The sequence below is a fragment of the Homarus americanus genome, unplaced genomic scaffold, assembly GCF_018991925.1.
Source record: "Homarus americanus isolate GMGI-L3 unplaced genomic scaffold, GMGI_Hamer_2.0 scaffold52397, whole genome shotgun sequence".
In the NCBI taxonomy this organism is placed as follows: domain Eukaryota; kingdom Metazoa; phylum Arthropoda; class Malacostraca; order Decapoda; family Nephropidae; genus Homarus; species Homarus americanus.
In genome coordinates this window covers 20952-37973 of record NW_024738142.1, presented here as the reverse complement: position 1 = coordinate 37973, position 17022 = coordinate 20952, and the positions used below count along the sequence as shown (strand labels likewise).

The following is a 17022-nucleotide window of genomic DNA, read 5'->3' as shown; positions in this document are numbered from 1 at the left end:
CGTTTTGTGTGAAGGTGTGGATGGGTGTAGCCTGCTATGGTGTCATTTAATTTTTTGTGAGGGTGTGGGTGGGTGTAACTTGTCGGTGGTCGTTTAACTCTGAGTGGAGTTGTGGGTGGGTGTGGCTTCCTGTGGTGTCGTTAAATGTTTTGTGAGGGTGTCGGTGGGTGTGGCTTGTTGTGGTGTCATATAACGTTTTGAGTGTAAGAGGGTTTGGCTTGTGGGGGCTGTGTATGAGATGGGTTGTGTTCCCATGAGAAGGAATTGTGCACGAGGTGGGCAGGTGGTTGTGAAGTTTGTCATTCAAGCCAAGTGTAACCAAGCTGTTGAGGGGGGGACTTAAGAGGCCTGATGAGGGAGGGAAGGTCGAGTGAGCTGTAGTAAACCTTGTGTATAGTGTATGAAGCAGTGTATAGATGCGTAGTATAGTGGAGCATTACTGTATTGTTTGTGAGAAGTAATTTGAGTAAACTAATGTGGAAGAAATGATTTATATAAACAGTTGGGGACAGTTTAAGTGCGTGTGGTCTAGTGTTAGTTAGTTAGTTAGTTAGTTAGTTAGTTAGTTAGTTAGTTAGTTAGTTAGTTAGTTAGTTAGTTAGTTAGTTAGTTAGTTAGTTAGTTAGTTAGTTAGTTAGTTAGTTAGTTAGTTAGTTAGTTAGTTAGTTAGTTAGTTAGTTAGATTAAATAATTTTATACATATATATTTACACATAAATATATTTTATATATTAAGATATTTATTTAAGCTATAATTGATTTTTAAGTGAATTATAAAGCGGAAATACTTATAATAGTCGAATGTTTCCTTACACAACACCAGGAAGTAAACAAACCGACATAGAGACGGTGGTGACTCTACAGGGCAGCCGATAACCCAACTTAACCTCCATTATTGATCTATGGAGACGATTTATGGCCGATTGATGACTTAAAATAGTATTAACTGGAAGATAAGATAAGAGAGGTGGATAGTATTGATGTTAACAGCTATTGGTGGTCGAGCAATAAGAAGAGTTGTAACGGGGACTTGGCAGGTGAGGTGGTATGGTTTGCCCGTATAGACCCCAGAGCTTATAGACCCTTGTCCTAATGGGCCCCAGTTGGTGGTTAATTTGTTCTCCCTGTTCTAATAGGCCCCAGATGCTTGTTAATTTGTTCTCCCTGTTCTAATAGGCCCCAGATTCTTGTTAATTTGTTCTCCCTGTTCTAATAGGCCCCAGATTCTTGTTAATTTTCTCCCCCAGTTCTAATAGGCCCCCAAACCTAACCTAACCAAACTACGTGTCCTTATTGCAGAAACACAGAACCCACGTCTCTTCAAAGGCCAAGATGAACGTAAAGAATAAATCCGTCGCTCTCTGTTGGCTGCGGAACGATTTGCGATACCACGATAATGAGGTAGTTATGTGTTGTTAGTCCTGAATAAGTTATTTTCTATTTGTTGATTATTTCTATCCATCTATCCGCCTGTTTATCTATCTATCTATCTATTTAATTAATATTTATTCACGTCTTGTTGGTTGCGAAATTATTTGGAATGTCAGGGAAAAGATTATCTCCCCCAAGTGCTCACCTGAAGATTAGTTCCCCCAAGTGCTCACCTGTAGATTAACCCCCAAGTGCTCACCTGAAGATTAGTTCCCCCAAGTGCTCACCTGAAGATTAGCTCCCCCAAGTGCTCACCTGAAGATTAGCTCCCCAAGTGCTCACCTGAAGATTAACCCCCAAGTGCTCACCTGAAGATTAACCCCCAAGTGCTCGCCAGAAGTCACCCCCAAGTGCTCACCTGTGGATTAGTTCAAAGTGCTCACCTGATTATCTCCCCAAGTGCTCACCTGAAGATTATCTCCCCAAGTGCTCACCTGAAGTGTCTCTCTAGTGCTCCTGAAGATTATCTCCCCCAAGTGCTCACCTGAAGATTAGTTCCCCAAGTGCTCACCTGAAGATTATCTCCCCAAGTGCTCACCTGAAGATGTATCTCCCCAAGTGTCACCTGAAGATTATCTCCCCCAAGTGCTCATGAATTAGTTCCCCAAGTTGCTCACTGAAGATTATCTCCCCTAAGTGCTCACCTGAGGTTATCTCCCCAAATTGCTCACCTGAATTATCTCCCCCAGTGCTCCTGAGATTATCTCCCCCAAGGTGCCTGGGGTTATCTCCCCAGTGCTCACCTGAAGATTATCTCCCCAAGTGCTCACCTGATTATCTCCCCAAGGTGCTCACCTGAAGTTCCCAAGTGCTCACCTGAAGATTATCTCCCCCTAAGTGCTCACCTGAGATTAACCAAGTGCTCACCTGAGATTATCTCCCCAAGTGCTCACCTGAGATTATCTCCCCAAGTGCTCACCTAGGTGTCTCTCCCCAAGTGCTCCTGAGGTTACTCCCCCAAGTGCTCACCTGAAGATTATCTCCCCCAAGTGCTCCTGAGTTGTTCCAGTGCTCACTGAAGATTATCTCCCCAAGTGCTCACCTGAATTATCTCCCCAAGTGCTCACCTGAGATTATCTCCCCAAGTGCTCACCTGAAGATTATCTCCCCAAGTGCTCACCTGATTATCTCCCCAAGTGCTCACATGGTTATCTCCCCAAGTGCTCACCTGAGATTATCTCCCCAAGTGCTCACTGAGATTATCTCCCCAAGTGCTCACCTGAAGATTATCTCCCCCAAGTGCTCACCTGAAGATTATCTCCCCCAAAGTGCTCACCTGAAGATTATCTCCCCCAAGTGCTCACTGAGAACTTTAAGGTGCTCACCTGAAGATTAACCCCCAAGTGCTCACCTGAATTAACCCACAAGTGCTCACCTGAAGATTAGTTTCCCCAAGTGCTCACCTGAAGATTAGTTCCCCAAGTGCTCACCTGATGGATTTCCCCAAGTGCTCACCTGAGATTACTCTCCCCAAGTGCTCACCTGAAGATTATCTCCCCAAGTGCTCACCTGAGATTATCTCCCCAGTGCTCACCTGAAGATTAGTTCCCCCAAGTGCTCACCTGAAGTTAGTTCCCCAAGTGCTCACCTGAGATTAGCTCCCCAAAGTGCTCACCTGAAGATTAGCTCCCCCAAGTGCTCACCTGATTATCTCCCCAAGTGCTCACCTGAAGATTAGCTCCCCAAGTGCTCACCCTGAAGATTATCTCCCCAAGTGCTCACAGATTATCTCCCCAAGTGCTCACCTGAGGTATCTCCCCCAAGTGCTCACCTGAAAGATTATCTCCCCCAAGTGCTCACAATTATCTCCCCCAAGTGCTCACCTGAAATTATCTCCCCAAGTGCTCACCTGAAGATTATCTCCCCCAAGTGCTCACCTGAAGATTAGTTCCCCCAAGTGCTCACCTGTAGATTAACCCCCAAGTGCTCACCTGAAGATTAGTTCTCCCCCAAGTGCTCACCTGAAGATTAGCTCCCCCAAGTGCTCACCTGAAGATTAGCTCCCCCAAGTGCTCACCTGAAGATTAACCCCCAAGTGCTCACCTGTAGATTAACCCCCAAGTGCTCGCCAGAAGTCACCCCCAGCTTAACCACCCTGAAACTATCTTCGGGGGAGGAGGAGGGCTAATGTTCAGGTGATCCATTGAGGCTAAAAATCACCAAATGGCCTCGTTCATGATCTAGTCTTAATAGCTCGTTGAATATTGTAACGATCGATGTTGTTATCGTCACAGGTGTTGATGAAAGCAAATACCAACGTCGACGAGGTCGTTCCCGTGTATTGCTTCGACCCGAGACACTTCCAAGAGACTTATCACTTGTTTCCCCAAGACCGGAAACCATCGTGCCAAGTTCCTCCTTCAGAGTGTCCAGGATCTGAGAAACACTTTACGTTCGAGAGGGAGGTGAGTGTTAGTGCGTTAACCTAACCTAACCAGTCCTAATGCCAACCTAATCTAACCAAACCTAACGTAACATAATGCGAACATAACCAGTCCTAATGCCAACCTAATCTAACCAAACCTAACGTAACATAATGCTAATGTGACCTAACTTAACCTAATGCTAACCTAACCTGTTCTAATGCAAACCTAATCTAACCAAACCTAACATAACATAATGCTAATGTGACCTAACTTAACATAATGCAAACCTAACCTGTTCTAATGCAAACCTAATCTAACCAAACCTAATGTAACAGAATGCTAATGTGACCTAACTTAACCTAATGCTAACCTAACCTAACCAAACCTAATCTAACCTGACGTTTAGATTTATCATCGTGGAAAATATCGACGTTTATATAATTATCGTCGAGGATTTATTCTGCCATTTATTTTCAGCGACTTGTTGGTGAGGTTTGGGGAGCCAGAGGTAATTATTCCGTCGATTTTAAAGACCATCGCAGCAGCCTCCTACTTTGTTGTTTATCACGAAGAGGTAAAGTTTAGTACGTGTGACTTTCATTGTTCACTTACAATTATAAGTAATATGTGTATGATGAATTATTATAAGTACTGTATCTAGGTTAAGTATTTTCCACTTTTTTACTTACAGTTATAAAGTAAAACCTCAATATAATGGACTATCATCTCTATATAGTTCATTAAATGGGGGTTTCACATCTAACGGACCCTCGATATAATGGACTATCATCTCTATATAGTTCATTAAATGGGGGTTTCACATCTAACGGACCCTCGATGTAATGGACTATCATCTCTATATAGTTCATTAAATGGGGGTTTCACATCTAACGACCCTCGATGTAATGGACTTTCATCTCTATATAGTTCATTAAATGGAGGGTTTCACATCTAACGGACCCTCGATATAATGGACTATCATCTCTATATAGTTCATTAAATGGAGGTTTCACATCTAACAGACCCTCGATATAATGGACTTTCATCTCTATATAGTTCATTAAATGGAGGTTTCACATCTAACGGACCGATATAATGGACTATCATCTCTATATAGTTCATTAAATGGGGTTTTACATCTAACGGACCCTCGATATAATGGACTATCATCTCTATATAGTTCATTAAATGGGGGTTTCTATCTAACTGACCCTCGATATAATGGACATCATCTATATAGTTCATTAAATGGAGGTTTCACATCTAACGGACCCTCGATATAATGGATATCATCTCTATATAGTTCATTAAATGGGGGGACCTTCGATACAGGACTTCTCTCTATATAGATTAAATGGAGGTTTCTCTAACGGACCCTCGATATAATGGACTATCATCTCTATATAGTTCATTAAATGGAGGTTTCACATCTAACGGACCCTCGATATAATGGACTATCATCTCTATATAGTTCATTAAATGGAGGTTTTACATCTAACGGACCCTCGATATAATGGACTATCATCTCTATATAGTTCATTAAATGGGGGTTTCACATCTAACTGACTCTCGATATAATGGACTATCATCTCTATATAGTTCATTAAATGGAGGTTTCACATCTAACGGACCCTCGATATAATGGACTATCATCTCTGTATAGTTCATTAAATGGAGGTTTCACATCTAACTGACCCTCGATATAATGGACTATCAACTCTATATAGTTCATTAAATGGAGGTTTCACATCTAACGGACCCTCGATATAATGGACTATCATCTCTATATAGTTCATTAAATGGGGGTTTCACATCTAACGGACCCTTGATATAATGGACTATCATCTCTATATAGTTCATTAAATGGGGGTTTCACATCTAACGGACCCTCGATATAATGGACTATCATCTCTGTATAGTTCATTAAATGGAGGTTTCACATCTAACGGACCCTCGATATAATGGACTATCATCTCTATATAGTTCATTAAATGGGGGTTTCACATCTAACTGACCCTCGATATAATGGACTATCATCTCTATATAGTTCATTAAATGGGGGTTTCACATCTAACTGACCCTCGATATAATGGACTATCATCTCTATATAGTTCATTAAATGGAGGTTTCACATCTAACGGACCCTCGATATAATGGACTATCATCTCTATATAGTTCATTAAATGGAGGTTTCACATCTAACTGACCCTCGATATAATGGACTATCATCTCTATATAGTTCATTAAATGGAGGTTTCACATCTAACGGACCCTTGATATAATGGACTATCATCTCTATATAGTTCATTAAATGGAGGTTTCACATCTAACTGACCCTCGATATAATGGACTATCATCTCTATATAGTTCATTAAATGGAGGTTTCACATCTAACGGACCCTCGATATAATGGACTATCATCTCTATATAGTTCATTAAATGGAGGTTTCACATCTAACGGACCCTCGATATAATGGACTATCATCTCTATATAGTTCATTAAATGGAGGTTTCACATCTAACAGACCCTCGATATAATGGACTTTCATCTCTATATAGTTCATTAAATGGAGGTTTCACATCTAACGGACCCTCGATATAATGGACTATCATCTCTTATATAGTTCATTAAATGGGGGTTTCACATCTAACGACCCTCGATATAATGGACTATCATCTCTATATAGTTCATTAAATGGAGGTTTCACATCTAACGGACCCTCGATATAATGGACTATCATCTCTATATAGTTCATTAAATGGAGGTTTCACATCTAACGGACCCTCGATATAATGGACTATCATCTCTATATAGTTCATTAAATGGAGGTTTCACATCTAACGACCCTCGATATAATGGACTATCATCTCTATATAGTTCATTAAATGGGGGTTTCACATCTAACGAACCCTCGATATAATGGACTCTCATCTCTATATAGCCCGTTAAATAAATACATTCACCGTACTAGTCCTAAATTATCATACGCTTTTTCTGAACCCTAGACTCCAATATTTACGTTAACCTCGTGCTCTACCCAGGTAACGAGAGAGGAGAAGGATGTCGAACGAGCTCTGCGAGAACGCTGTAAGGCGGCTGGGGCTCAAATTCATTCTTTCTGGGGTTCGACGCTCTACCACAAGAATGACTTACCGTTTGCCGTCAATAAGTGAGTCTGTGTTTATTAATAGGTACCAGATAGAGCGAGAGAGAGAGAGAGAGAGAGAGAGATTGATACATATTAATTTGGTCGTAATAATCCTGATGCTCACCAACCTACTCCTTACAGCATCCCGGACACTTTCACGGGATTTAGAAAAGCCGTCGAAGCGGAGAGTCGAGTCCTAGGCCCCATAGTAATGCCGGAGAAATTAAAGCCACTTCCCTCGGGCATTGACCTCGGAGATTTACCCACACTAGAGCGACTCGGTGTTAAAGGTAAACAATGGGTGTTGTTGTTTTTTTTTTTAATTTGTTTTTTAAGCTGGGGTGTTTTATAGGGGTGATTTTCACGTTCATTTTAATACAACCGTCAATAGAATGAAAGATAAACTCAGCTTGATCTGTTTATTTAAGCTGGGATGTTTTATAGGGGGGGGAAGGATTTTGATGTTAATTTTCACACGTACGTTAATGAACTGAGAGGTAAACATCACACGATTTATTTATTCGATTGATTTATTTTATGGGAAGCCGTGATGTGTGGTTATTCACAGATGCACCAACGAACAGACGAACAGCTTTTCCATTTTCTGGCGGGGAAACGTCCGGTCTGGAACGGGTGAAACGGTACTTCTGGGACTCTAACAACGTTGCCAAGTACAAGGAGACGAGGAACGGACTATTGGGGGAGGAGTACTCGACGAAGTTGAGTCCGTGGTAGGAATTTCTCTCTCGTCAATGAATGCCTTTAATAAAAATGCCTCTTTGTTATGTATGTTAAGAAAATGCCTCCCAGTGCCTCATGCCTTTAATAAAATGCCTCCTAATGCCATACACCCCTAAGAAAATGCCTCTGCCTTCCTCATGCCCTTAAAGAAAATGCCTCTGACTTCCTCATGTCCTTAATAAAATGCCTCTGCCTTCCTCATGCCCTTAAGAAAATGCCTCAACGTCACATGCCAATAAATTATTCCTCTTAATGCCTCAGGTTAGCCCACGGTTGCCTCTCACCTCGCTATATCTTCGCTGAAATCAAGAAATACGAAAGCGCTCGAATCGCCAATCAGAGTACGTACTGGGTGGTGTTTGAGATGATCTGGCGAGACTATTTTAAGTGAGTATTTGGGCTATTTTTAAGTATTTGGGGTCTATTTTTAAGTGTTTTTTGGCTATTGTAAGTGATTTTGGCTATTTTAAGTGAGTATTTGGGCTATTTTAAGTAATTTTGTTGGCTATTTTCAGTATTTTTGGCTATTTTAAGTAAGTTTCTGGCTATTTTAAAGTATCTTTACTATTTTAAATGAGTGATGATGTTGATAATGATAAGACAAAAATAATAATGACGATAATTTATTTGACGTATTTCAGATTTGTTTGTGTGAAGTACGGCGACCGCGTGTTCTATCCTTCCGGCATTATGGGCAAAAAGAGACAATGGAAGAATGATCCGCAGGTTTTTCAGACGTGGAAAGGTGTGTATGTGTTAATTGTTACCTGGGGGCCACCTGAAGATTAGACACCCTGGGTTAGTTAGGGTTAGATTAGGGTAGCTAGGTAGGGTTAGGTATGTAGGTAGGGTAGGTTAGGGTAGTGTTAAGTTAGGTTAGGGTATGGTGTAATGATTAGCATCCTCACCTCACAACCATGTGGTCCAAGGTCTGATCCCCGGCCAGGGTGAAACTATGGGCAAGTTTCTTTACGCCATTTGCCTCGGTCTACCCAGCAGTAATTGGGGACTTGGATGTTAGTAGATTTGTGGATGGTGTTCTGGGGTAATGGTTAGCCAGTGCAGTTGGTGAGTTGTCCGGTCTTCTCGGACTATTCCTTGACACTGGATCATGCAGCTCTGTAACTCAGGGTGTGGTTGTTGTTGGCGACAGCTTCTACACCTTAAACACTGGGTCATGCAGCTCATTAACCTAGGGCATGGTTGTTGTGTTGGCGACAGCTTCTACACCTTAAACACTGGGTCATGCAGCTCAATAACCTAGGGCATTGTTGTTGTGTTGGCGACAGCTTCTACACCTTAAACAAATTCATGTCTAGGGGGGCCTTTGGGCAGACCATCCCTGTTACATAAGAACATAAGAACATAAGAATGGAGGAAACTGCAGCGGGCCTATTGGCCCATACTGGGCAGTCCTGTTTACACCCAACCCCTATTGCTCATATAAGCATCCAACCTATGTTTGAAGCTATTCAGCGTATTCGAGTTAATGATGATATTTGGTAACTTGTTCCATTCATCCACTACTCTGTTTCCAAACCAGTGTTTACCTATTTCACGCCTAAATCTAAATTTATCTAATTTAAAACCATTGTTACGAGTTCGCTCCTGGTTGGATAGTTTGAGTACCTTTGTAATGTCCCCTTTGTTTAGCCCTGCCTTCCACTTATACACCTCTATCAGGTCGCCCCTCACTCTGCGTCTCTCGAGGGAGTGCAAATTAAGATGCTTTAGCCTGTCTCTATACTCAAGGTTCCTAATGCCTGGGATTAGTCTTGTCATTCTCCTCTGAATTCTTTCCAAGGATTCTATATCCATTCTGCAATACGGCGACCAGAACTGAACTGCGTAGTCCAGGTGTGGTCTCACAAGAGCAAGATACAGTTTTAGGATGACCTCGCTAGTCTTGTAACTAACACTCCTTTGTATGAACCCAAGTACTTTATTAGCCTTGTTACGAGCAAAGACACATTGTTTACTTGGTTTAAGGTTCCTACTTATCATTACTCCTAAATCTCTCTCGCAGTCGGATTTCTCTATGGCATCGTTGTTCATCTGGTATCTGGTTTCCCTGTTTACGTCTCCTATACTGAGTACTTTACATTTGTCGACGTTGAATTTCATCTGCCATTTTTCAGACCATTCGAAAAATTTGTTTAAATCTTCCTGTAGTTTTGCCGAGTCCTCGTCAGATTTAATAACACCTCCTATTTTAGTGTCATCACCAAATTTACTTATGTTGCTGTCTATGCCGATATCTATGTCGTTTATGTATATAATAAATAATAATGGTCCAAGTACTGAGCCTTGGGGAACTCCACTTGTGACGTTGCTCCAATGGGACTTAGTGCTGTTAATGCTCACTCGCTGTTTCCTGTCCTGTAACCATGCCCTAATCCATTTAAGGATGTCACCTTTGATGCCATGTGCTTCTACCTTTCTAATTAGTCTTTCGTGGGGGACTCTGTCGAAGGCTTTGCTAAAGTCGAGATATACCACATCATAATTGTGCCCCTCGTCCACCGATTCGAAAACTGATGAAAAGAATGTTAATAGATTAGTTAGGCAAGAACATCCGCTTGTGAAGCCATGCTGGGAATCATTGATCAATCGTGCTTCTCCAGGTGATTTCGAATAGAGTTTGAGATGATTGCTTCCAGTAATTTGCCAACAATTGATGTTAGACTGATTGGGCGGTAGTTAGAGGATAGTGATCTATCCCCCTTCTTGAAAATCGGTATTACACGAGGGGCAACCATTATTATTATTATGGTAGTGCTGTGTTAGGTTAGGGTGGTACAGTATTAGACAGGGTAAACTTGTATGATAATTTAACTATTATTATTATTTTTAAATTGGCAGTTGAACCTTCATTGTCTATACATGCTAAATCAATTATAAGTTTGAATGATGATTAAATTATTATTATTATTAGCATTGTTACATATTACTATTTATTCACAGATGGTCAAACAGGAGTGCCGTTCGTAGATGCCAACATGCGGGAGTTAAAAGAGACGGGCTGGATGAGTAATCGCGGCCGTCAGAACGTAGCCTCATTTCTCATTAAGGACCTGGGTTTGGACTGGAGACTTGGTGCTGAATGGTTCGAGTCGCAGTTGGTGAGATGAGGCCTGAGGGTTGTGTTTGGGGTAGTTAAGATCATGAACGAGGCCATTTGGTGGTTTTAACCTATGGAACACCTGAACATTGCCCCCCCCACCCCCCCCCCTTAGCTACCAGCCCCAGATAGTTTGAGGGGGTGAAGTTCAGGCTGGTTTGGGTTAATCATCAGGTGAGCACTTGGGGGTTAATCTTCAGGTGAGCACTTGGGGGTTAATTTTCAGGTGAGCATTTGGGGGTTAATCTTCAGGTGAGCACTTGGGGGTTAATCTTCAGGTGAGCATTTGGGGTTAATCTTCAGGTGAGCACTTGGGGGGTTAATCTTCAGGTGAGCACTTTGGTCATTTGGGGGTTAATCTTCAGGTGAGCACTTTGGGGTTAATCTTCAGGTGAGCACTTGGGGGTTAATCTACAGGTGAGCACTTGGGGGTTAATCTTCAGGTGAGCACTTGGGGGTTAATCTACAGGTGAGCACTTGGGGGTTAATCTTCAGGTGAGCACTTGGGGGTTAATCTTCAGGTGAGCACTTGGGGGTTAATCTTCAGGTGAGCACTTGGGGGTTAATCTTGAGGTGAGCACTTGGGGGTTAATCATCAGGCATTTCATAGGGTTAAAATAATAAATAATCCGATACTTTCCATAAATTTAACTACATCATCGTCTCTTTCAATAAGATATCACATAGGGCCACATTCATAGTTAATATCCACTCTCTATATCCCAATAAACCTACACAGTACTTATTATAAACTTACACACAGTCACTATAGCATTAAGGCATATATTAATGCCTTTTTTACCTTATATCACAACATATAGGCATCTTTATATTAACTAATCCATGCCGTATAGATGCATTCATAAAGCAATGCCTCTCTCTCTCTCTCCCCCCCCCTCCCTCCCACAGTTAGACCACGATGTATGCAGTAACTACGGCAACTGGAACTACTCGGCAGGTATCGGTAACGACCCTCGAGAAAACAGGAAATTCAATATGGTGAAACAAGGACTGGACTATGACCCGAAGGTAAGCCGGTCGTTAGGTTAGGTTTGATCGTTTATATACGTCGGATAAATTAAACTGAGGGACGATTATCACCTCGTTAAACCCGTCACTCCGCGCATTTCCATCTCCTAGGGTGAGTTCATCCGCACGTGGGTCCCGGAACTCGCCGAGATCAGAGGTGCCATGGTTCACACGCCTTGGAAGATGTCTCTGCACGACCTAGGCAAAGCAGGAGTGTCCCTCGGAGAATATTACCCCAATCCTGTCGTTGTGGCCCCAGAGTGGAGTCGTCAGGATCACAGGGTGGTGAGTTCTGCATGACGGTTTATGGCTGTTGTTGGTGATGTAGCCGAGAGGTGTATTAGGGTAGAGATTCTGTCATAATTTTAGCCTTTATGTAGCACCTGGAGATTAGTTACCCTCAAGTGCTCACCTGAAGATTAGTTACCCTCAAGTGCTCACCTGAAGATTAGCTCCCTAAGTAAGCTTAAGTTAGGTCAGATTAGGTTGTATTGTGATAAGTTTGGTTAGATTGTGTTAGGTCTGGTTAAGTTAGGTTAAGTTAAGGTCTTTTTGAAGCTTAACATACCACACAGCACTGAATACCTGTACTAAAACCACTTCCTGTTTCAGACGTCGAGGACCACTAAACACAAGAACGCGTGGACCAATCAGGGAAGAGAACCCAAACAACGAGGAATGGATTTTTATTTCAAGTCAAACAATAAATCTTAAATCCAGCTTAGAAAATCAACAAATTTATTAAAGTATTATTTGGGTGCAAGAATTTATTGATCTGTGGTTAAGTTAGGTTTGGATGGGTTAAGTCAGGTCAATCGGACATATGGATAGGCGTCTGTGTATCCAGCAGTAATTGGGGACCTGGATGTTAATAGATTTGTGGATGGTGTTCTTGGGTAATGGTTAGCCAGTACAGTTGGTGAGTTGTCCGGTCTTCAAGGACTATTCCTTGACACCAGGTCATGCAACTTGTTAACTCAGGGTTTAATATATTGTTCAGTTAGCATCTTGTACCTTAGTTAGGTAACTCTTCTTGGTTATATATAAATTCATCCTTGGGCAGTCATTTTCTTAAAGTAGCCAATGCTGAAATGTCAAACTCTGGGTTAAAATTTGTTTTTTGATCATGTCAAGCAGAAGACTTGTTGAAATTAACATACAATATTTAGATATTTACTCTTCTTATATACAACTTTTCCTAATAGTACTGGCTTGTGTTTATCTAGCAATGGTCTTTAAAGAATGATTGCTACAAGAATGGCATTAATTTTGTGGACATGAATATAGAGTTTTATGTTAATACAGGCCGTCCCTAATTTACAACAGAGATAAGTTCCTCGACCCATAGTTTAGGTTAGGTTAAAGCCCATACAAAACAACAATAATATCCCATATATAAAAAATAATGTAAATTAAGTGATGTTAAACATTATATAATGATGAAAATAATGAAAAAAATGGGATTTTAATTAAAAATTTTTGCAGTGAATGTATTGAGATCCCGTTCATAAGTGCGGGTGATGGTAAGTCGGACGGTCGTAACTCGGGGACTGCCTGTATACACTTTATGTTTGGCCATGATGTGCCACAAACATTAATATCTTACAGAATGAGATATAAGTATTTAAACTATTGCTGAATATTTTATTACAACCCCAATATTGTAGAACATGTGTACAGTAATGGCTGGTCTTCAGATACTGTATGTGGATGTCTTAAATTAATATTGCTGTAATTTCCCTAATTCATTATGAGTAAAGAATCATTAAAATAATAGGTTTTTGTATTTATGGAATTTAATGAGCAGAAGATTCCATGGCTGGTTTATATTTTGAGTTGAGAGCCAAATGTTAGATTGGTCTGGACGACGCCCGGGGAGGAGCCAAGGTAATATTTATGATAATTTACTGTTTTATGACCGTAATTATTGCTGGAAATGAGTCTAGATAGAATATTATTAAATAACATGATGGCAAGGGTTGAAGGTGACTGCCAATAACTCATAGAGACGAGTATTTTATATAAATTTGGGTCACTAGTTTATTACATTGTGTATACAGTAAACTGGAGTCAGTATTTATTGTCCAGATCACTTTCCTGGTGACTGTTTTAGTGTTTGACCAAGATTCAACATTGTCTTTGTTATATGTGAAGCTTTAACCCTGTACTGTACTGATCTATATTATACAGTACTGTACTGTACTGTATTGTACTGTATGTCAGTTGTAGCATTAATGAGGGACTACTGTACTGTACTGTTCCATAATATACTGTATTGTTCTGTTCTGATCCATATTATACTGTACTGTTCTGCACTGCACTTGGGGGTTAATATTCAGGTTCTAACTTCAAACAGTGAAGGACGTAGTTTTGGAGTGTGTGGCCATATGTCTGGCCACACACTTTACATTTGGTCTTGTTCACATCTGCCTGAGGGACATACTGCCAGAGTGTGTGGTCATATGTCTGGCCACACACTTTACATTTGGTCTTGTTCACATCTGCTTGGGGAACATACTGCCAGAGGTACTTATATCCTAACCTTAGTCTATCAGTTACAACATCTTATAATGTAGTGATGTTGTTACTTGCTCCATATACTTGTTTCACTTGATACACCTCATCATGGTAAACTATGGATCGACTAATGCCTGTTAGCACTCATCTGCTGCATTCATAAGAACACTGAACAAAGTGGCACTTTAAGCTAAGGTTTCTTTGCTCATAATTAATTTTAGATCAATTAGATCAATATTAAGGGAGATATGTAGACTTTACCCTTCAATTTATAGAAATAAATGTAGCTGTAACGCCATTATTAATGGTACATCTGTTGTACAGTACAGTACAGATGTCCATCATTAATACTACAACTGATGTACAGTACAGATGTCTCTCATTAATGCTACAACTGATGTACAGTACAGATGTCTCTCATTAATGCTACAACTGATGTACAGTACAGATGTCTCTCATTAATGCTACAACTGATGTACAGTACAGATGTCTCTCATTAATGCTACAACTGATGTACAGTACAGTATAGCACAGTACTTACTTCAAATATTAACCCCCTTGTCTTGTTTCCAAATGACCTTCCTCACTGCCTGCCTGTCACATTAAAACACCTCCCTTCCCATACTCCTTTAACACTTCACCATGCCCCATTTGCCTCCACTCAACTTTGCTATTTCTCCTAATTTATTTAATCTCTCCATTTCTAACATTCATCCCATGTTTCAATACAATAAACATTTACACACACACACACGCACACACACACACACACACACACACATATATATATATATATATATATATATATTTATATATATATATATATATATATATATATATATATATATATATATATATATATATATATATATATATATATATATATATGCAAGTAAATCACTGTAGGTGCGTGATCTAGGTATATGCTGATAACCACAAGGAAAGAAGAAAACACGAAGTTCCCAAGCGCTTTCGTGTAATTCACATCTTCAGGGGTGAGTACAGACTTGAGAGAGAAATACAAATCAAGGTGTATATATACAGAGGAGGGTGAGACCAGGTCCACAATGGTCAGGTATTAGGTAATGACCCTACTAATCTTTAAATAGCACACAATGGTTCGTGGTCAGGTCAGATGGTCAGGTGACCTGGCCTTCTCACCTGGTCACAAATCTTCTTAATTACAAAATTGTCCAGCTTGTACATGCCGTTACCACAACTATCACTGAGTGGACCTATTGTCCATACAGTATTATTTCATGTTTATGTTTATTTATTTATGTTATTTCATTTTAATATTATATTATCTTATGCATGCATAATGTTGTTATACATGTGCATATAGCTATTTATATATGTATTTTGCACACTCCTGGGACTGGCATGAAAAACTCGTGGATTTTGCTTTCTCACAGGGTCTGTTTTACCCAACCTAGCGAGCTTTAAGGGAATGCTGTATTTACATTTCAATATTTAGACCTCCCAATTTTTTTCACACCCATTATTTTACTTTCTTCAAACATTCTAATTAACCCCTTCTGTAGTCGCCACATTAACACTTCTACATAGTCAACCAATTTATTTCTTTACATTATTTACTTATTATTTGGCAACACTGATAAACTTCATCACTACTACAGTACCACCCTCTCTTAGAACACTCCATTAATGACGATTTATTCAAAAGAACAAACCAATATATTTAAACTTCAACTTTTCATTCGTCATAAACAAACCACCCCCTTAATTTCACTTTCAAACCTCGTAACTTGCATTTTACTCATTAAATAACTATAATTTCAACATTTTCACTTTACTATACAGCCACATACCCTTTATTTTCTCATTTTAACGAAGCCAAAATAAAACAATTTTAAACCTTACTAATACTACACTTTCAATATTCAGCAACACACAGGTTGGACCCAGCTATTCCGGGACCTGATAGTCCGGCAGCTTCGATGGTTCGGGACGCATTTAGTGAATTTTTATCTTCTGGGGAACATTAGGATATATTCCACAACTACTAAAAGCCAACAGTAATGCTATAAAAGTTATGGACAATTATCACACCCTGTACTAAGTTAATTACTAAAAAGCTATAATTTTGAACAACATACTGTATTATACTGTACTCACTTTGTACTCAAATGTACTAAGTTAATTTCTAAAAAGCTATAATTTTGAACAACATACTGTATTATACTGTACTCACTTTGTACTCAAATGTACTTAGCTAAAGGTCTAAAAATTGTATCTCTAGTGCAAATTATGGGATGTTTATCCTCAAATTAATCGCTATCATGCCAAAATTCCAGCAATGCAAGTTATATTCTGTCAAGTCAAGTCGGTGACATTATAAAAGCGAAAAATTTTAACTCTCTACTGTATAATCCTGAGTCCCTGACCTCTCCCGCCTCCACTGATAACTACGTACTCGGGAATCTCCCCGCCTGGCTGTCAACACCTCACCTCCCCTTCTTCCCAGCCAGTAGGGAATAAGGATTTTAGAGGATGAAGGAGGTTTTAGGCTTAAAGTTTTATCTTATAAAATATCACTGACTTAGCAGAATATAACTTGCATTGCTGGAATTCTTGCAAGATGGCCATTAATTTGAGTAAAATAACCCATTGTTTGCACAAGAGATAAGATTTTTAGTTCTTTAGC

The 17022-nt window shown here is 40.1% G+C and overlaps 1 protein-coding gene across 1 annotated transcript; it reads left to right on the top strand.

Annotated features, from left to right (window-relative positions):
* The first annotated feature begins 857 nt into the window (after window positions 1-857).
* Window positions 858-13471, top strand: LOC121873739 (cryptochrome DASH-like). The gene is given in 14 exon segments (XM_042377442.1): window positions 858-1037; window positions 1300-1401; window positions 3666-3751; window positions 3753-3836; window positions 4275-4371; window positions 6840-6967; window positions 7088-7236; window positions 7515-7677; window positions 7949-8074; window positions 8329-8432; window positions 10652-10809; window positions 11718-11837; window positions 11949-12122; window positions 12450-13471. Coding segments are annotated over 14 exon segments (1650 nt in total). The 5' UTR covers window positions 858-980; the 3' UTR covers window positions 12552-13471.
* Window positions 13472-17022: the final 3551 nt, after the last annotated feature.